The sequence below is a fragment of the Diadema antillarum genome, unplaced genomic scaffold (genome assembly GCF_040938485.1).
Source record: "Diadema antillarum isolate AM-2024a unplaced genomic scaffold, OU_Dant_1.0 seq00000561_RagTag, whole genome shotgun sequence".
Taxonomy (NCBI): Eukaryota; Metazoa; Echinodermata; class Echinoidea; order Diadematoida; family Diadematidae; genus Diadema; species Diadema antillarum.
This window is the reverse complement of record NW_027271500.1, coordinates 1,220,140-1,242,638: the sequence shown is the minus strand read 5'-3', so window position 1 is coordinate 1,242,638 and position 22,499 is coordinate 1,220,140. Positions and strand designations below refer to the sequence as shown.

The 22,499-nt window shown below is 38.2% G+C and overlaps 1 protein-coding gene across 1 annotated transcript in view; it reads left to right on the top strand.

Annotated features, from left to right (window-relative positions):
* LOC139735009 (unconventional myosin-XVI-like) overlaps positions 1-22,499 on the top strand; it is a 188,753-nt gene that overhangs the window by 136,559 nt on the left and 29,695 nt on the right. Inside the window, exon 26 of the mRNA XM_071645783.1 lies at positions 9,929-10,050. Coding sequence (XP_071501884.1) covers positions 9,929-10,050 — 122 coding nt within the window. The remainder of the gene's footprint in view (positions 1-9,928; positions 10,051-22,499) is intronic.

Genomic DNA, 22,499 nt, shown 5'->3' with positions numbered 1-22,499 from the left:
TTGTCAATGAATCGAAAGAGATTACCTAATCCCCCTAATCCATATTGTGTCACCATGGCCTTATTGATATACTATAGTACATTGCTACACCTGTGTGGGCTTGCTATTAACTTTACAACTATAAGGTCAAGTTTGCATGAATTACTGGTTATAAAAAAAAATGCTTTGAAAGTTATGCAGAGATCCTGAAATGTAAAGAGTTTATGAGAAAACTGCACACAGATATCTCATTTATATTTTTCTGACTCAAACAATTTACCAATGGTACCCAATAAAACTGACCTGCTTAGGACATGGTTTTCAGCAAAATTTTGAAGTAGACATCATGCCTCATTCATGATTGGTTGGTTGCTAAGGGGGAGAATTGGTCGAAAATTTCAGTTGTGACACAGACCTGAAAAGTTCATTGAAATCTCTTTGCTGAAGTTAGAGGAAGCTGTATATGAAGAGATGAGAGAGACTCTAAAGTCGGGACGACGTTTACAAACTTGAGGTTCAGAGGAGGAAGTCTGCCCGGCCTTCTACTATGCCAGGGGGTGGATACACGATAGGGGGGAATTAATTTGGTCGATCAACAGGAATCAACTCGAGATTCGTCCAGAAAGGAACTCAGACAAACAAAAAATTTGATGGAAAACAAGCTTGTTTGAGTCAGAAAAACCAAGGGAAAGTTCACGTAATGACCCAGCAGGCTTAAGTTGTGTCAGGATGTAAATATTAAATGCCTGAAAAAATTAAAAACAGAGAGAGAGAGAGAAGAAGTTACTTTTCTTTTGTTACTTTCAAATACATGATTATGGATTGACACACACACACATCCATTCAAACACTGTCATATGTGTTGCATCATCACATTACCTGTATAAGGTCAGGGATTATAAAAGGAAGAAAATGCATGAAAAGCTGATTTTGGCATTATAACCTTCTCACTTTTCTAACATTTAATTCTTTTTGAAAATATTTTCCTTGTAATGAAGAAGGGGAAGTTTAAATATCGATTTAAAGCATAGAATCTGAAAAATTCATATTTGCCAAAAAGCAAAAATTATTTTCTAGACATAATATGGCTTTTGTGATGATGAATCACCACACAATTACATATTTGTATACACCTACATAATATACTGGTCTACAAAACATATGGACATATATATATCATACACACATGCATACACACATATATATACAAATGTGTAATGTAACACATGCCTTGAGGATATATCACAAGCAGGTATGAGAAAAAATCATCTAAAAGTAAGGGGATAAAAGGAAAAAAGAGGAGGAAAACATTACCAGAAAAAAAAAATAATGACAAGAAAGCAGAAATACAAAACAAATTTGAAACTTGCATATCCCTTGAAAGTAACACCTGAATAGTATTGTAATACTCTAAATGTCAACTCATAAGCCTGCATGCCAATTTTACTCCTTTGCTGATCAGTACTCACAGTACATCGGTTTGTCTGCATATTCCACGGCAGTTGCCATGGCAATTTCTATGTATCTTCTTTGTATGTCAAATTTACCATGGTCTTGTGCAGATGCAGATCGAGTCCTTGAGAGTTTCCCATCACAAGTAGTATCCCTGGTCGGCACATGTGATGACGTGTCTTATCCGAAGCATGCTGTGATTGCTACCTGGCTGTGGAAAATGCATGGAGAATCCATGCTGTCTCTGTCTATGTTATACCCACAAAGCTTGCCCTGTTCCCACCCGCAACCCCCACCCTTAACTTAATTCACCCCCATCTTTTTCTTAAATTCTGGGCAGGTGCATATCAAAATGTCTCCCGCATTTATCAGTCGGCTCTTCTTGAAAGCACAAGTGAATATTTTCTGCTGTGCTTCAGGAATTGATGTATGGATGTTTTTTTAACTCGACATGATGGAAAAAAGCAGATGGCTTTCTTTTTTTTTTATTCGGATTAGTCACTCTCTGATAATCATGCAAACTTAGAGATATGTTTACATTACGTATACACATGCACGCACACATATGTTTGTCGATGTGAGACATTACACTTTCATTGCGTTGTTTTATTGCTGTTGTTTGCAAGAAACTGCAAATTGAATTGAGTATTGAATATTATTGAATATTTTTCTGTGGGCAATATTTTCTGTGCACATTAAAAACACAATAGTGCATGATTAACACACAGGAAAGGACAATATACAAAAATCTACAAGTTTAAGTACGTCTGTAGCAAAATGTCAGTGAATTTTGAAATATCACAGAATATATGTCTGTATATTTTTTTTCTTTGTTCCATGTGAGTATGTCCTTTAGGAGGATTATCCTACCCATGTATTCCCAACACAATGCTGTAAAACACAACATTTTCGTATATTGGAGCCTACGGCTTTTTCACAACATGAAATTTTTAGTGCCTCTTGCATTTATGCATGTAGTGCAGACAAGAGCTTTCTCGTGCATTTGAACTTTGTGAATCTTGACTTAAAATGCACATGAACATTCCTCATTTTATAGTAATTCTATGCCATATTGTCTGATTTTGGAGAGTATGAACAGAATGAGCACTTGAAGAGTTTGTTTGCAAAAACTGATAGTATTTGCGATTAAAGGTCAAGAAAAATAAAGAGAATAATAAGAAAATGTTTGCTTCTTTTGACCATAACTTCAAAAATTTACCTTTATATGTAGTGACCAATATCATTTAAAAGGTATTATTTTGTACTTTATGACAGAGACCGTACTTCAAAATCTTCAAAAATGGACTTATCGGTTTTTGCGAACAAACTCTTCACTTGTAGCATTAGTGATTCATTAACTCCCTGTATGGTGTATCTCTGTGGCTATTGTGCAACAATATATTGTTGGCTGAGAGCCAGAAGGGCGTTATCGTTATCGCAATTTTTGGAGGTATTGAGTTATTGGTATCAAGTTGTAAGAGCTTGATCACCTCTTCCTTATGGTGTCAATTGAAAATTATTTTCATTTTTAAGTAAAATATTTACAGTAAAAATCACAACTTGGGCACTTTTTAGCCAATATTTAGAACAATGATAAATCTACCCTCTTTTTGATTAAGTAAACTTTTTATTTCATGAAAATGGATTGTTTTGTTTTTATTCATGCTCAAATCTTGGAATGCGATAGTACCCTTTCGGTAATTCTCAGCTGACAATATGGTGCATTCTTGGAGATGATTCAAACTCATTGTAACGTTTCTCCCTTTCCCCTCTTGGAAATTCAAGTAGCAAGGCTTTCATTTTGTCGCTGCACATAGGTCCCAAATTGTTGTGCATCCTACACATGTCTTACTGGCAAGTCCTAGATTGGGGAGTGCAGCATTTTGGTTGAAAGCGTTTTCCTTTAGGATAGGGGTGATTGCTATTAAACTAATGCTCAGCTGTATCCCGCTTCAAGACGCTCACGAAGGGTTGATGCTCCGACATATATGGGCGAGACACGTCCTTACGGGGGAGAAAATTTCTTCCCGACTTTTGCTCCGCAACGTCAGTCAATCGAGCAGAAGGAGTCGTTGATTTCGAGCGGGGAGGAACTCTTGGGGGAAGCATTTAGCAGGAAGTGGCAATTTGACATTCAGCCTGGAGGGGAGAGAGTTGATTACAAACCAGACCAACAATGCACTACGGATGATCGATAGCTACATGGGGGCAGATAACGCACCCGGGCCGAACAAGGACCCGTCAATTCTCCCAGGGGCCTCCACATCTTTTTTTGGAGGGAAATGAACACATGTAAGCTCATCAAAGCATTGTGGCTTTTTTTTCAGCATGGTATTGAGGACATCGTGTGCAAGTGTTTAATGCAGACAGAAATATTCCTATACGGAGATGATGACAACTATTGTCAATGTGATTAGACGTCATCTGTTGGTACCAAGAATTTCTATGGCTGAACAAGGATTTAATACATCTCTGGCATCGTGAACAGCATTGGATGACTGCCACCATGCTGCGCAGAAGGAGCGCATCCGTAAACTTTCCAGGTACTAGAAATATCCTTTAAAGGAACAGATGAAATCATGGTCTTCTTTTTTTTATCAATTAGCCATCAACTGAATGACCTTAAGGTATAGTAGAGTGCTTATGACGGGAGGGAAATCTTGCATAAATTGTTGTTTTGTATGTAGCTCTTGGGTAAAAATCTGTGCTTTATAGGCAGTATGTGATGTTTGATTAAAACTATATGAAAAATTCAGGTGTCTGTGTATCAGTACACACGTATGCCAGTGCATGCAATCACGCATCAGTAGGAACATGTTATAGTATTTCTTCTTGATTCCTACATAACAGTGCATTCATACACATTTATTGTTAGACATGCATTTGTTGTATATTATATGTGCGAGATGTGCGTATAGATGAAGGGATTGATATACCACAGCATGCTCAATATATGTGTATTGCATTGTGTGTGTGTGTGTGTGTGTGTGCGTGCGTGCACCCATTTGTGTTTTCTCGTAAACGGCTTCTATCAGGGATATTCTAGTGTTTCACTTCAAGCAACCACGGATACATTTCACCCTTAGCATATTCCCGTTTGTTCAGAGTATTCAAAACAAGTGAAAATTCAGTGAATCTTAGGACCTAGGGTAAACCTCAGGGATAATGCACCTGCCTATTCTGCATATTTAGGACCTGTATGTAGGCAAATAGTTTTCACACTATTCAAATGGGACAATTGTAATATATATTTTTAGACATATTCTCGATTGTATTACATGCACCTATGCACTCCATGAAGCCAGATATGTTCACTTTAACTGTATTTAAGTATATCTCTCTTTTTTTTAATGGTTTTCAGTATCAATTAACCAGGTTATCAGAACAAAGACAAATATTCTTTTCATAAACAAATAATGGAATATGCCCAGTTACCTTGAGCAAACTAACATATCCCCAGTTAAAGCACCATCGAGAATGTGTATGTGTGTTTGTGTGTGGGTAATGAAATGTCACAATGCATTTTGATGGAAGTTCTACAATACTGTATAGTCAGAGTGTGTTACCGTGGAGAAACATCAAATACGTCAAATTTGTCATCCTTCCATCAGTCTGGTTCATAAGATGGTAACTCGTGTTCATTTATGTTATAACTCCATTTAATTTCACAGTTGGTGCATTCACATTCAAATTACTGTGGAATATGTGATACAAAATTGTTGTATTTTATTGGCACCATTTAATTGTTATTGGCAAAATACCTCCAAAATAGATACCATGGTAATTCACTTGGTATAGTGTTCCCATCTCTTACGGGGAGAAGATGAGATGTGTCAGGTCGCGTATGTAATTTGGAAATATACATCCCTGCGTGATTGGTGGTATACTATATCCATGACGCAATTCACACACAAATCCTACATGCATATTTCATGCAAAGTTTGAATGATCGCTGTAAATACCATGGTATACATTTGGTTTTGTGTTTACATTACTAATTAATGCATGAAATTCTATGGTATCTCTCTGTCAATGTGAACCCACCTTCTGTGGGGGGTTGATTGTTGCTATACAGTTTGTATCATGTTGCTATGCAGCTCGGTCCAAAGTGTATCAAGAATCAGATACAGTGTATATGTATTTCAAAAAAATGAAGAATGGTCACAGTTATCAACTAGTTGCAGGGTGTTCTAATTAACAGGATCCAGCAATTAGATGATTTCTTTCATTTTCCTTGCTCTCTATTGTTTGTTGTTATGTCAAGCAAAGAGTGCTGTGTCAGGCATTTGCTGACTGGAGATGCCTGCAGTGTGCAAGGACCAAGTGAATCATGAACAATTTTTTTGGTTTCTAATCACAAATCCGAGATTGGCTTGGTTTCATAAAAAATATCTTTTTACAGTTATTCTTTAATCTAATAGCGAATGCAATCCATGTACAAAGTTTTGAAGAAGCTTGGGTAAATATGCCAATGCAGGATTGAGTGAATTCAGCAATATTAGTTGAACACATCAGTGAAAGTTTCAGGAAAATTGGACAATTCCTTCATGTGATACCAATTGTTCAAAGTTTGAGCTGAATGAGAAGACTACGACAGTTTGTGATGTCCCTGCGGGGCAACGATATGATGAAAATAACAGAATTCAACATATTTTCATTTTTCTGGCAAAATGAAAGAACACTGGATTTACCTCTGTTAGAAGACAGGGGGAATAGTATTACCCTTCATATGTGTCAGTAACAAGTCAAGGGAGTGTGCATTTTTCATTAAAATGACATTTTGCAGAATTTTCTTTAAATCCATCCATCGTTGTACATACATGACATCAGAACCTGCAGTAGTTTTCTCATCCAGCGATAGCTGCACTAAAACTTTAGAAATTCATAACTTTTCAAAGGATTGTCCGATTGTCCTCAAACTTTCACTGATGTGAATTCTACCTATATTGCTGCATTCACTCAATCCACACACAAGGGTGAACTTTCCCTTTAAGGGTTTGGAGAGTTTGACCAAAAGTAGAATTTCCTCCCGTCCCTTTCGCATATGTCAAGGTTGAGGGTGTGGAGATGGATTTTACTTGAGCAATACCCCTTGCTTTCACTGAGCTCGAATTCCGCACATAAAAGATTCACCCCGCCGATCACCTCCTTTAGATCTTACTTCCTGACCACATGGTGGGTTCAAAAACTCGCCCTTCTTCAAGGACTTTCTTTCTCGAAAAAAGGATCGACTAATCACTCCAAATTAAGTCCTGTTTCACCTTTTAAGCTCTCTTGCAAGAGATCTTTTGCAGACCCATGATTGCTGGAACTTTTCAAGTAATTATCACGATTATTGAATTAACTTTATCTTGATCCCGAGTGGGAGAGCTCGAGCAGATTTTTGCTCGGCTTGGGATTGGTTTTGCAAGCGAGATAAAACGAGGAATCAAATTGGTGTGGAGAGATGCTGATGTGATTCACGGGGTTGGAGATTCTTAAGATCCGCTGGGTGGGTCTTCATCTCCGTCTCTTCTAGATTGGCTAAATTGCTGCACGGCTCTCGAACATGGGAAGTTAATGGCCCTGAAGTTTAGTGATTGCCCAAGTCGTGAGTTCAAGATCCCAACCTTTTATAGCTCGATACTTGGAATGGATGCTCAAGAGACGTGTATCAAAGAAGCACCAGTTCGCTGAGCAGTGACGACAGCATCACAAAAAAATAGTCTGCTCTCTTGAACAAAACAGCCCCAAAACTTTTAAGAGGGAAACCTTTGAGCACATGCGTATTAAAAGTAGTGAGCTTTATTAAAGGTCGGTCTCTTTGATCAGCACAGAATGCCAAACAACAAACCATTTTTCAAGCTCGAGCTGATCAGGGGTTGCCCCCAGCAAAATGATTCCCAACCAATCACCGAATTAGGCTCACATCATTGGGCCATGGGGAAATATGATAAAATGTAATCGGGACGAATTCATAGCACTTCTATCATCATCATGGGGCTAGCAGTGCTATTATCTTTTCTAAACTGAAACTACCACTCAGATTGTAGAGTGGATATTTCAAGGTCAGCATGAATTCAGACTGATGTACAGTCAATTATCAGAGCACTTTTGCACTGTGCGCAAAAACTCATGTTGGATTGTTTCTTGTCATTACAGTAAGTAATGATAATGAACATTTTTTATAAAACAGATATCACAATATGAATATCATCTCTATGTACTTTTTCTGGAAAGGAAATGACAGAAGAAAGAGGACAAAGGACAGTCAACATTCTTATATCATTTAATCATTCAACATGAAAGAATGATTCTTATTATCACTCCTGTTGTATGCAAATGTTTTATCACACCTAATCATGTGGAACCAAGTAAGCAAATTACATGGGGGAAAACAAACGAAGTGCCCAATTGAAAGTTGATATTCACAGGGATGGGACTGTAAACAGTGCCTTTAAAAAAATAATTCAGTTTCATAACTCAGTTAGAAAAAAAAATGAGAGGAAATCATGATTCAAACATAAAGTAGAACAGAACATGAAATGATTTTCTCTTTTAAATTGATTAAAAAAAACATGCAGCAGACAGCTTTGGGGAGCAAAGGCATTGCTACATGAGAGATCATTATCTTTGTATTAAAAACATAAACTTAGTAAAGAGACTTGCATACTCAGACAGATATCATGGACTACAAATTTCACTCTCATTATTGTGTATGTTACCTCAGGAAAATTCTGGCAGGAGAACATATTCTGTAATGAATGCTAGCAATTATTTTTTCATACAAAAAAAAGAAAAATTATATCAAAATACCAATCCTGTGTGTAGAAGTAGAAATTAATGAAGTGGAAACAAATATTGATGAGTGATGCAAGTGAACTACTGATGCGAGGAATAATAGTTGTTTCATATTGTCTTTCAATGCATTTTTTTAATGTAACAAAAAAGGGGAAAACTATTGAAATACCAATCCTTGTAAACAGAAATTAATGAAGTGGAAACAAACATTGACGAGTGATGCAAGTGAACTCCTGGTGCATGGAATGGCAGTTATTTCCTATCGTCGTTAAACGCAGCCTTCATATTGCTGGCCAACAAAGCAAACTGTCTGCGCAAACCAAGCAGGATGTAATACCCACAGTAACAGCCAAGAGGTACTTTATGGGTTGACCTTCACTTAGTGCTCCATGGGTAGCAATACTGCGGGGTTGTTCCTTCCGCTCTGCTGAGCGATCAACAAATTATTCGAGCATTCGGATGTCTTCTCCTCCAATGAACTTGTCAGTTGAGAAACAGAAGGATGTTAAGGCTCTTGCACAAAAGTGTGTGATGTTAGTGCCCTTATGTTTGCATGTGAGGCTTGCTTCAATTTCATCATGCTCTGTTTAATAGCAGTGACTGAAATGTAAGAATGTTTACCAAATTTTAGCTAAAACTCGAACTGCCTCACTATCTGGTAATAACATGTAAAAGCAGTCATCAAGTTTTCCTCCTTTTTTTCCCCTTTTAAAACTTCAGTGCATCATCCAATTACCTAATCAGATAACTTAGATATTCCACAGTGTGTGGAAAATGTTGTTTTCGAAGCATAAATTAAGTGAAATGTTATTCATTGTCAGCCTGATGAAATGTAATCATGAAGCTAAGAATTGGTCATGTCTCTTTTTCATCCTTTGGGATTACGTATGATTTATATCATCAGAACATGAAGTCATGGTAGTACTTCTTTCCATTAAAAAAGAATAGCGAAGTTGTGTATTAAACAAATCTCTTGGTCTGTTAAAAATAAGAGAATGTCAAAGTCAAGTGACCAAGATACCATGGATGTCCATAAAGAAGACAAGATATTCATGTATGATTTTAAAGATGAACATTGTTGTCTGCATATCTTGTGTGAGTGTCACTGAATGGTATTAGTTTGTTTTGAATATTATGGATGGAATTTTTATATGTCATGAAATACATACTGTATTATTTTTCCCAAATATTGCAAGTCAAATCATGATTGTAAAATTTACAGCATGAAAGCATTTTGCCTCCTGTAACATTATTTATTCAGTGTATATTTTTCATTCAGTTGCTAGTATAAGTTGATGACAAATACAACCACTCACAAAATTGCCTTGCAAGTCCGAAAAAAAAAGTGAAATGTTATTCATGCTTGCAAAGTGTGTGGCATATCAAGTATATTTCTGTTTGCCTTGTTACATTCTTATGCAAGAGCACATAGTATAGGCAAGATATATGGTACTATGATTCACAAGTTACAGACATTTGATTGCTGATATCATGAGTAGTGGGCAAATGCATATGATACACACACATATATTTGTGGGTATATTTTTCTTCTCTATCACTTTTTATATACTGCATTGCTCATTGTTATAAGATTCATAAAACTGCTCTCAAATTTGTGTCAACCACTCCAGTATAAAAATGACAACTTAGCTTTCATGGTATAATTATATATTCATGTATGTAACTCTTATGCATAATTTTGCATTTCTCTGTCCAGTGATTCGTGGGTTCCTGGTCAGACGCCAGATGAAGCACCAATGGGAGATCGTGGAGAGCCAGCGCAAATACATCGCCAGCTTCCTGTCTGACATTGAACAGAAGGGGGAGACATTGTCCAAAGTGAGTTGATTCACATTGTTTGCCTGCCTATCTCCCTCTCTCCCCCTCTCTGTGTATTTTTCTCCCTCTATATCCCTCTACATCTCTCTCCTTATCTCTAGCTTTCTACCTCTTACTTTCTCTTTATCTATTTCTCTCCCACTATATCTCTTTATCTCGCTGTTTATCCGTCTACCTCAGACTTTCTCTCTCTCTATTTCTCTCCCTCTATATCTCCATATCTCTATATCTCTGTGTTTATCCGTCTTCCTCAGACTTTCTCTCTATCTATTTCTCTCCCTCCATATCTCTATATCTCTCTGTTTATCTGTCTACCTCAGACTTTCTCTCTATCCTTTTTTCTCCCTCTATATCTTTCTAGAATTATCTCTCTATATATCTTTCTACCTCTTACTTTATATCTATTTCTCTCTATATATATCTCTCTGTATCTCTCTATATATCTTTCTACCTCTTACTTTCTATCTATTTCTCTCCCTCCATATCTCTATATATCTCTTGTGTATCTTTCTACCTCAGACTTTCTCTCTATCTATTTCTATCCCTTTATATCTTTCTATAGTCATCTCTCTATCTATCTTTCTACCTCTTACTTTCTATCTATTTCTTTCCCTCTATATCTTTCTGTTTCTCTCTAAGTATCTTTGTACCTCTTTTTTCTCTCTGTTTATTTCTATCCCTCTATATCTCTTTATATCTCTCCTTATATCTTACTACCTCTTTTCTTCTGGTTTTTTTTTTTTTTTATATATCCCTCTTTCTAATCTGTTACATATTCTCTTTGTCTTGGAGACAGTACATATACATAAACTCGTAATTGTATGACTGGGAAGTTATGATCGCAATTGAACTACATATTGGGCTTGCCATTCTTATGATTAGATATGTCCAAATAATCAACATCTTTTCTTCTGTAGCTCAGATTATTATGATGTGTACTCTTTTCAGAGGAGATTATTCTTTCCTTTTCTTTCTCTGTAAATTTATTTCTTTCTCTGCTCCTCATGCTTGTTATTTTTCTCTTGTGTTGGCATGCTCTCTCTCTCTTTCTCTCTCTCTCTCTCTCATTGCTATTTTCCATTGACTCATTCATCTTTCTGTTCATCCTTCTTGAATGTCAGAGGATCCTTCTAGTTTTCTTTCTTTCTTTCTTTGCTCTCCAACTTCAGATTTTCTTCTTGTCCTTGTCCCTCTCTATCTTTTGCTCATGCTTTCTATTTATCTCTCTTTTTCTTTTTGCATACTTTCTTTCTCTTTCCTGTTGATCCATTGTTTCCATTGACTCATTCATCTCCTTCCAAATCCTTCCTAGATGTTGAAGTTTCTCTCTATCAGATTTTCTTTGTCTTCCTGTCTCTTTCTCTCTCTCTTTTTCTCCTCTTCTCTCTGCCCTTATTCTTTCTCTCAAGCTTTCATGTTTTTGTTTTTTTGTCTCCATCTTTCCAGTTCTTTCTAGTTTCACCGTCCTTGCTGTTCTTTCCTTTCTTTCCCTTTGCTTCCTCCATGTTCTTTTCCCTGTCCTGCTGTAACCCTGACATTGTTTGCTCATGATACTATCATCAATCCCAAACTTTTTTTTTTAACTTCAAAATGTCAAACCATATTGGAGGAAGGCTAATTCAGGGCACATTTCCTCCTCCCCCTGCTGCCCGCACAATTGAGGGCGACATTTCTCTATCAAAACAGGACCATGATGCATTGCCACCGGCTGAATGGGAGTCTCCGCACCATCACGCAATATGCCACTATGTGTTAGTTTCTCTTTCTCATTAATCCATTGAGTGCCAGAAACCATGTTTCTGTAGTTTGGTGCTGTTTCCTTCATGATTTTTGTCATTCACTGATATTTTATGAGGTAGCATGAAAACTTTTTTTTGTTTTCACAAGTCACCCCTTGTTTGGTCATGTAGTATTGTTTATTTTTGTTGCAAAATAATCAAAAAAGAAAAAAAGACCCATAATACCTAGATTTAAAACGGATCCTGATATTGGCATCAGACTTTTTGGGAATATCAAAAGGTAGATGTTCCCGACTCAACTTGACACTTTTTTTGTATTTCTTAATGATAATGTGCTGATATAATGCTTTAACCAGTTCCATCTAATTTTTGTTCAAAATAGGAAACACAGTAAAAAAAAAGTTTTTGGTGAGAGATGAGAATATACCTTAGATCCATCATCATCATTCTGTCAGAACTTTCAGATTTTGTCCGTGAAATCAGGACTTTAAAATATACTAGGTTTTTTTTCTTTTAATAAGGCTTTTGCTATATGATGACAATCTCTCTTGCTACGGCAAATATGATATAATGTATCCCTGGTGCGTTTGTTTTCAGGACAACTGCAATAAAAGTTTTCCACAGTTGACTTTTGATTATGTACATTTAACATGGCAGCTTGTCTTGTGGCTGGCTTGCAATAACCCCTTGAAAACAAGACCCAAGTATACTCGGGCAAGTGTCTATGGGAAATGCATGTTGTAGCAAAATCAGCCCGTCCTCAGTGAGTTAAGGTTATCTATTAAGAGTAGTACAGCTGAAAGGAAGGAGAGAATACCACTTAAAAACTAAATCATTCTTTTACCAAGACAATTTTGCTTTCAGTGTAAAAGCTTCTAGGAGCAATTGATTCAGAGTAGCCACTTGTTGTTAGCATTGAAAACAGCAACAACCATGGCCTAATTTTTCGTTCTGGCCCTCTGGAAGACCAGTAATTATACACTGACGAGGCTACCCTGGGTAAATTAGACCATACTGATCTCATATATTTTTATCCTTTAGCAAAAATTACAAGAAAGTCTCCACATGCAAAGTGAGAAAGAAGACTAGGAAACAAGGAAGAAACAGCAACTCAGCTTGCAAGAATGGTGGTAGACAAAGCCAAGCGCCTTCACACTTTAATTTCAAGTGTGCTCGTCTTGAGATATGAGCCATATTTCAGTTTCATTTGAGTGTGTTGGGACAATGAGAACATGAGAAACATGATACTCCCATGTTGACAGCGCTACATTCATCCATATGCATGTTCAGTCCTCACTTGAGAATGACTAGTCTCATAGCTGGGAGCTTTCAGACCTCTGTTTCAATGAAGCATCTTTTTTAATTGAGGTTTTTTTTTTTTCTGCTACCCAGGGAACATCAAAGTTGTAGTATGCGTGTATTCCATGACTGTAATTGTACAACTATGATAGGAAAAGCCAGTCAGCTTCTAGGAATTTTGGCTCTCCTGCCCCAAAAATTTTAAATTCAAGTTAATGTATGATATTACAGAACGTTCTTTTGCTACAATACATGTGGTTCATTCATGCTTTTGTAAGCCACTGAGGTAACATCAATGTGGCAAAGTTGCTTTTGTTGAAATCTAGGAAGTTTCCAGTGTGCAGTTTGTGTTTTCTTGTGTGAAGTGCCGAGTTACTGGAACCACATCTAGGCCAGATGCCCAGAAATTATAGTAACACAGTCTGAACTTGCAAAGACTACCACTTTGCTGGTACTCACAACCAGTCGCATCCATTGTCAGGTTGCTTTCTGTGATTCTGGTTCTCCGAGCTTGACTGCATAATCATATTTCAAAGCCAGTGGTCTCTGTTGTGGAGGCATTTGCTAGCAGCTTGGAGCCCCTCTGCACTTGTGGATGATTTCTTGGACTAGGACAAGGACCTACAGTCTTGTAATAGACCTAGGTCAGCAGCAGGAGCAGCAGCATTCAATGAAATGACAGAGTGAAGATCTGGTCTTCGTAGAAACTGATCTGCTTCGCTACCAGGTAACTGGATGAAACTAGGAGACTGGTCAGGTATTCTTTGGTTTTGATTCCAACTACCATGACATCATGCAATTCCCTCATCCCACAGACCACAAAGATACTGTTGGCAGGGAAACAAGAATTGGTTAAAAGATGAGCTTTACTTTTTGCATTCAGGCATAAGTTGGAATTATTTCTTATCAGCCAACCTTGCAAACTGATAGAAGTTTTCAAATATTTCATTTTACTCTTGTGTGTGGACAGGGTAAAAAATTTTGGGGAAGTGAAATCCATCACATAGATGACTCTCATATATACAGGGCCCTGAATACTCAACTCATTGAATGTTGGAAGGGTTTCAAAAAACTTTTCTCCCTGCAAAGTTCAGATTATGACTCATGTAGGAAATGTAGAACAAGATATATTGATGTCTGGACAGATGGCCTACATGTAAGGATAGATAAAATTTCTTCTGTGATTTTGCCTGGAAGATACCATTAACATCTGATTGTAACAGAAGTCAGTAGTGGATGTACTGCCCATGTGAGATGAGATTGCAGTCTAAGGTTTGATGCATCATGCTATTCTCATTTTCTTTTATAGAGCTCGCAAAAAGTTGTTTTCATCTTAATAATGAAGTATGATTCATAATCACTATGTTCAACCCAAAAGCAACCAAAAGTTTGAGTGATTTAGCTCCAGAAGGTACGAGGTCATCATCGAGGAGTTTGTAAGACAAGACTAGCTTGCGGCTTGGGCGAGCCCATCAAACAAAGTGACACCTCACTGATTGGCCTGACGTATTTTGAACCGCTCCAAACGAGGTTCACACCCTCTTCATGATGAGCCATATGGGACTCATCGTCCTACTCATCAGCCTCATCCATTTATCCGTCACCTAGCAACCACTATCACATGAATCACCCCGTTCACCAGTCACGGCGGAGGGTTCAAGATCTCTCGCCCCTCCACCGCCCCGATCACCTCTCCATTAACCCCCCCCCCCCCCCCACCCTTTTTTCAAGTGCACACTCTGGCAACAATCGTCGGGAGCTCCACAGACGTGGTGCTTCCTGTCGGCGGGAAATACGCAATTTGTTCCCCCCGCTGAGTCGTGCCATCTCGTCGTTGTCCTCCACTCCGGTGGATATACCTCTGTCGCAGATTTGTGTGTTAATAGACGAGACTCATGTATCTCTATTGTGGACTAACCCACCTGGGAACCAAGGGAACTTCATCTTCGTCGGAGGTTAAGGGAATTTAGAGAGGACCCTGTTTCTAGAGATACCACTATCTATATTCGTTTGCGGCCGGTGTTATCTCCAGCCACGATCTGCGGGGACAGCTCCATTCTCGAGAACAGCAAACAGATCACATACGTGTGTACGTGTGCACCGAACGATCGTCATACCGATGCAGGCAATTAGTGCGTTCCGACACCCTCAGGTAGGCAGAGTGTGATCAGTACAGAATGTAGACTCCCACCCATGGTTGTTTTCAATATCTCTCTCCGTGGTGGCCGTATGGTTTAATTAGATGGTGCTGAGCATTCACTGTCATACTGTATGAGTCCTCATTGCATTGCTTATCAGAGTTACCTTGATGGCGGCTTAGCGAGAAAACAGCACTTGTTTGTCAGTACGTTACGCTCTCATTTTCAAACGTAAGGCAAGAGATATAATTGCATAGTGATATATCAGACAAATGTTTGAGAGTCCAAATTGTAAATTAACCTGTTCCCTAGAAAATTTTCAAATTCCCATAGACTATTTACAGGCCCATGCAACTACGTTCTTGTATGCCTTGGGTCAAATTACCAGCACTCACAACCCTATCTCTTAATTTGACGAAATTTTTTTCTGTATGTGCATGTGAATTCCCTGTGGTCCTTGTAGAGCCCATCTCGACAGACCAGTGTGCCAACTTCCATTCAAAAACACTACGCTATGGAGATTTCCTTTTTGTATATTCATTCATGTCCATACACTTCCCGCTACTACTAGCTGTGCTGATAATCCACAGAGCATTTAGGCCTACTTCCTGAGTAGAGTATAGGTGGCTGCCAGACATTGATCATGTGAGTTAAGGGGTAAACATGGAGGGGAAAAATAAAACATGGATTTTTTTTAAAGGCTGTACAAGTAAATTTGGCACATGGAGGCAAGACTGTTAGCTTGCTGTAGCAGTGTTCTTTTGTCTCTGCCAAGTTGCCTCTATTTTTTATTAGTGTGCAGTGCATTGTGGGATATTGAATTATCCATTCAAAACACACAAGGTAAAAAGTTGAAGGTAAAACATAGTTTGATGGGAAGAGCGATTGCTAGGGCAAGATCAATCATCACGTAGCATGCTACCTACCCACGGCTGAATAGGGAGGGCTCTCAGAAATAAAAGTTGTTACCCCAAACTATTATTTTACACTTTTGATCTCAAAATTAATACTCCAAAACAATTCATTATTCTGGCACATAGTGTCAGCTAGACATTTTTCATAGACTCCTTTATTGCAAGGAAATTCAATTCCAAATGGTGGAAAATGAATTTAGAGCCCTTCTTAGCACTACGTTTTGGCTTTTAATCCATTGAGGGACAGGCTGATTTTGCTACAACACGCATTCCCATAGACACCTGTCTGAGTATACTCGGGACTCGTCCTCAATGGGTTAACGTTCACACGCCAGACAATGGCTGTTCTATGTGCAAACTCGAATTAGTTGCCACTACCAAAATGGCCTGTTTAATCACGACGCAGTGCCACATTTAGACAGTAATTAAATCATCCATTCAGCCTGAAGGGTGGGGAGTTAATATTCCCAGAGCAAGCAGTATACTGTTTAGTTGTGCAGAATATTCCCAGATTAAGCAATATACTGTTTAGCTGCGCAGATCATCAGATGTTACCAATGTCAAAATGACCCATGTTAACACTGGTGCGCAGTGTATTATGGGACAGTAAATTGCTTTGTCTGTTTAGTGTACAAAGTATCATTAAAGAAGGGTTTAAAGAGCAGGTATGGGGGGGGGGTAGTCCACCTTTTTGGGATCATCACCTGCTGAATATAGTGTATCACAGGTCAGTTACCCTTTTTTTCTTTCTTTCCAAGAGTCAAAGACAGGTCACACCAGATCCTCATGATTATTTTTGTTACACTACCAAGTTATTTTTGTCTCTCGTAGCCGGGGTAAGGAAATTATCAGTCCCTCTTCTCACCTCTATTTGAATGAGATCTTCCATGCAGTCTATGATTCACTAATTCTGTTTTACTGCTGCAGAGAAAACTCTGAGTAGATCTCAAAATATCCTGCATGGAAAATGCCAGTGCCTAGTCTCTCAGAGCCGAGCCATGCAGGATTATCAAAGTTTGTATTAGAAATATCCAGCAGACAGTACCAGAACTACAATTTTTATGTTATTTTATTTTATTTTTGGTGTGTGTGAAAATCTTTGGTTATGTTCATCTGCTTGCTCGTCAAATTGGCAATAAAAAATATAGTAAGGATCTTCTGTTTCACAGTGCATTGTAACTGTACTCAGAATTGATTCCATTAAAATTCATTTCCTTTTCATTCCTCTAAAATGAAACATTGATGGCAGTCAATATCCAACAGTGCTTGTCAAATAAAAATTCCCAGAGGTCTGTCAAAAAAAAAGATTCATTTCTGATGATGATGATGAAATGGAGAAATCTTGAGAAATGTAGAATTTGATATAAACCTTTCACAGCAAACAGTTACCTGATATTGAATATCATATTTCAACTTTGGGGGGGGGGGGGGCTGCTGCAACAGTAATGATATTGCTCTGCACTCCATCACAGCGAGTACTTGATTCGTGGAAAATTAAAAGCGTTATTATGAGCCGGAAAATACATCAGGAAAGCCCCCTGGGAAGTATGGATACATGTGAGATGACGCGGAAACCCTGCAATTTTAGAAGTTGGTTTTTTGGAAAATGAATATGAATAGAAAGTCAAACTTTATGCAACTGTCAATGCCGCATAATTAAGTATTGGCTTCTCAGTCATTTGGGATAATTGCGATCTTCCCCACAGGATTTCTTAGATAACTACATTAAGAACTGTAAATCTTGAACTGCCACCCCTTTTCATGCACTCCTTTGTTAGAACCAATTATCTACGACTTATAAAGTGAACTAGGGGGAATACTGTCTTCCCGGTAAGTTTGCAAATTGGTGTGGAGCATAAACATTTCCTCCTATTTAGTTTGGCAGTGTAACGGGAGCCACATGGAATATCAAGTTGCTGGGAGCATAATTTGGCAAAGCTCTAGTACGGAGAATCATAACGCTCGGGGAAGAATCACGATTCTGTTTCGTCTCTCTCGACGACGTCGCAAACGGTTTGTCTGCGATGCTCGAGGGACAGAATCTCCTTCGGCCTGAATCGGATCTCTTTAATCTAGGCAGTATTTCATGTTGTCACCTCAGTTTAGTTCCAAATAGTTCTGAGTGATGTCAGAGCAGGAATTCTTCTTCTTTTTTTCCCCCTCTATCCCTTCGGAGGTGATCACTGGGCATGTTCACATATAACTGAATTACTTAGAATTGTCACTGTGGAGAAGGATGCTAATTTAGTCCTGACACTTCTCATCTTGCACATGAATAATAATATCAAAGCATCATACTGCATAGAAATTCATGTCAATCATGATTATGTCCACATTTCTTGTATGTGTGCTGACATTATTTGTTGAATAGTATACTGTTTATGGTGTACATTTGGTAATGTTTTTAGTTTTGTGAATTTTGCGAGTTGGATGCTATTCATGAATTTAAAACCACATGGAAATATTAACTCTGATCCCAACATGAACGTGATGTGTTCACATGCATTTTTCCTTTCAGTTCTTAACCCCAAGATCATGACTTGAACCACTCACAAAATTGTCGATAGGGTCCCAATTCGTGAGAAATTAGACTCTTAATGTATGGCGTATACAGGAGTACATCTTTTTTAATGTATTTATGTATATGATACATATGTTCCATCTTATATATACTTTTATGATAGTCATTGATATCTGATCTCTCCTGTGAAGAATTGGTAGTGTGAATACCTATGTAGATGACATTTATTTCCGTGTACAAAATTGTTGGGATAACATTTTTTGTGTGAAATGTCTCGTGTGTGTGTGTGTAAAAGAGGTAAAATTGTCCTGCGTGTGTAAAATTGTCCTGCGTGCGTCAGCAATGGAAAGGGACGTCGAGACGAAGATCGTAACCCTCATGGCGGAACCAGTTCCTTCTCTCATTGTTCCTCCCGAGCCCCTCTGGGGAGGATTTAGGGATCTAAATCTGGCATCTCCTCATCCCTTAGAGACAGCCACAGATAGTTCACAGTTTGCAGCCAATCCCTGGCAGTGAGCTATATTTTCTCTATCTCGTTTGGCAACCCATACTCATCTCCGCAGCAAGGAACATCAACAGACAAAGCACTCCCACCCCCTACAGTCCATTATGTATGTGGTATAAATGTGTGCATGTGAGATATACAACATTTGCTGTGACATCAAAATGGCATCACCCACACAGACGGGCTTTCCTCTGACCTTGAGTCGAATAAAGCTGTTTTGCATTTTTTCTCAGATTGGAGAGGTAGTCTATAAGCCTGCAGTATGATACGGGAACTGAAAAACCTCGCCATAATGGTCCCTATAAAAGTCATCATTCATTTTGGTTTTGTCTCTTAAAAGTGTGCCTTTTTTATTTCATTTTTCACAATTTGTTAACATCTAATGCTGATTATATCTTTTCTCAAGATTAAACACAATGAGCCAGTCATTGGAAACATTCTATTGTAAACAGTTCAGGAGAATATGTTAAGGATTCAACCAACAACCCAAAGGCTGTTAAAACAGGATGCTGGGTTTATTTCCTTTATACTTCAAATGTACATTTTAGTTTTCATCATTGTTTATATTGTAATTAAATACAAAAGAGTCTTCATGGAAATTGATATGATATTTCCAGCCATAGCAGCTCAGTATCCCTTGCGCAGAGTAAAATGCATGCAGTTTCTTAGCTGCATGCTTTTCAATATTACTGCTAGGGCACGATGAGATCATCTCATACCGATTGCATTCTACATACGCACTACTGAAAGGGAAGGGGGGTTTCAGGAATAAAAGTCAGGTACACCAACTTTTATTATCTCACACTTTTGATCTCAAAATACTCCAACGCAAATCATTATCGTGGCATATTGCACAGCCAGACAAGTTTCATAATTCTGAGCCCTTCTGGGAACTGTGTTTTAGCTTTAATGGCATAGAAACATATGATTGTTAAGAGGCACTCAAACATATTTTGCTCTTACTTTCCAACAGAAATTGAATCTTTTTACAAGTATTTCCTTATCCAGGAATCCATAGATTCACTGTAATCCAGTGGTCAAGCAACAAAATCCCGATATTCCATCTCGCCAGATCAGATTTCTGGCTGGAAATATGAGATTTTTGCATGGCTAGCAGATGGTATTAAGCATCTGTTCAATGGGACTAGTTTCTATTGTCCTAATTCTATACAGAATTTCATACTGAGGTCATAAATCATCACAGATTTATATTCTGTGCTGCAGTGAGTGAATGATGAAGAGTTTTGTGGAAATAATATTTAGAGCAGATATATATGCAGTATGCTTTGACTTGGAAATAACATGTTTTGGAGTTGTCAGTTCTTTGGTACATATATTCAGTTCCCCTGTACTGATTAAGATGTGAGAAAATCACCATCTCTCAAAGGTTGTGGATTCCAATGAGCTATGAAGGATGAACAAAAGTTTGATGGCCTGAGCAGATTTCAGTTAATTTTGTAATTTTCTTCTGCACTGCACACTCTGCACAGCAGTATTCATTGTATGGAATAATATATTGTTACCACATGCATTAGATGTTTTCAACAGTATTCACTAACTTCTAACCCATTTCTTGTAGAAACCTTATGTTCCATACCCATATCAATGTTATTGACATAACACTGTTTTGACAGCAATGGGTTATTTCAACTTGGCACCATGAGAAAAGAAAAAGAATGCAAGCTGGTTGGATCCTTCAGTTTGCCCTTTGTATCCTCTCCCTGTGGAATAAAAGGAACCATAATTTTAAAAAAAATGTATTTTGAAATGTAAGAATGTTGATTTTTCATACTTTCATATTCTCTGCTATGCACGCAGTACCAAGAAAAAAAAAATATGGAATGGATATTTGGAATGCTTTGCCGGATTATTTCACGTTTGTCAAGAAGCAAGAGCTAGGGAAAACGGTTTGATGAGGACTGGTTGCACCATTTTCAGTCCTGTGTAATTCCTGCACCACTTGCAGTCCATTCCTGTGGCCCAGCTAACCGTTCAAATCCATTAGGAATCATTGTCAACAATTCCTCGAGTCGTTTGTTCACCGGAACGGTTTCCACTTTTCCTGCCAGTTTGACCCCCGGGCTCTCTGCACTTCCTAAAGGCGAGAACCACCACTCTTAGAGCATTTTTTTTCCCTCTCTCTCTCTCTCTCTTTTAAGAGAGAAAGGACCTCACTCTCGACTTTTGCAATCCTTGATTGGGTTTCCTGATGGGAAAAGGAAAACCACTTCCTGCGTCGGTCCGACTTGGTGCTCATCCCCACCACCGTGTTCACATGGTGGTAAACTCTCGCTCGAGCGCAGGGCAGACGGGGCGCTTTTGTTCTACCCTGACCCAACCTTGACCTACAGGAGGGTGCAACGCTGCGCCCAAATCTCGGGCAGGAGGATCAGACTTCTTTTAGCCATGGTCTCCCAGTTGATGACTAGTGGAGTTCTATCAAACAGCCTGGAAGCATTTTACTTCTGACAGTTTGGAGATACAATTATCTAACTTGTTCATCAGGTGTCTTGCTACGAAACTTGGGCATTGCACACGAAGAGAGCTCAGTTGCGGAGTTTGGATGCTATTACTTACTGGATTCTCTCCTTCTCTGACCAGATTTCATTTCCAGCTTGCCTACGTGCACTTGAGGTCGTAGTCCTAACTAACTAAGCTGCTTTCGCAGCTGGTTACTGCAGAGTTGTGAGCGATTTATAAGTGGTGAGTTCTAACCTTTGTTGTAACTTGGGTAGCCATGTTAGATTGATATTTGAATAATCTGCGCCTTCAAATTTCCTTCAAACTTCATTTGAAGCCTGGTGACATTTGATACCAAAGTGAGTTGGAAAGGAAACAGAGGTACTAGATAACCAGGTAAACATTGTACATCAGGAGTAAAGCTGAATGTTGTGATTCAAGGTACTTCCTGAAATATCAATCTGTGCAACAAGACACTCTGTGGAAGATTTGCAGAGAAGAACTACAACCATTAATTGCCTGGAAGTATACATTTTAGAGAATAATATATGTATGACTCTCTTTGATCAAGCCATATTCTAGCTTGTAATCTGACCCCAAAAACAAACAAACTCATGTACATGAATTGAACTTTAGCATAGTATCTCTTATATTTGTTATTTGTAGTGAAGCATTTCAGTGCAGTATGGCATTTCATGTGTGAATATATGTCCTAAATATCCAAACATACATGTGTATACATGTACATTGAGTATAGATATTATATTCTAGAAGTAGATATACACTACACATGCATATTTGTTGATATGTAATGCACATACACATTAGGATTTACACTACAGTGGGTATATGTATCATTCTGTATTGTGCATA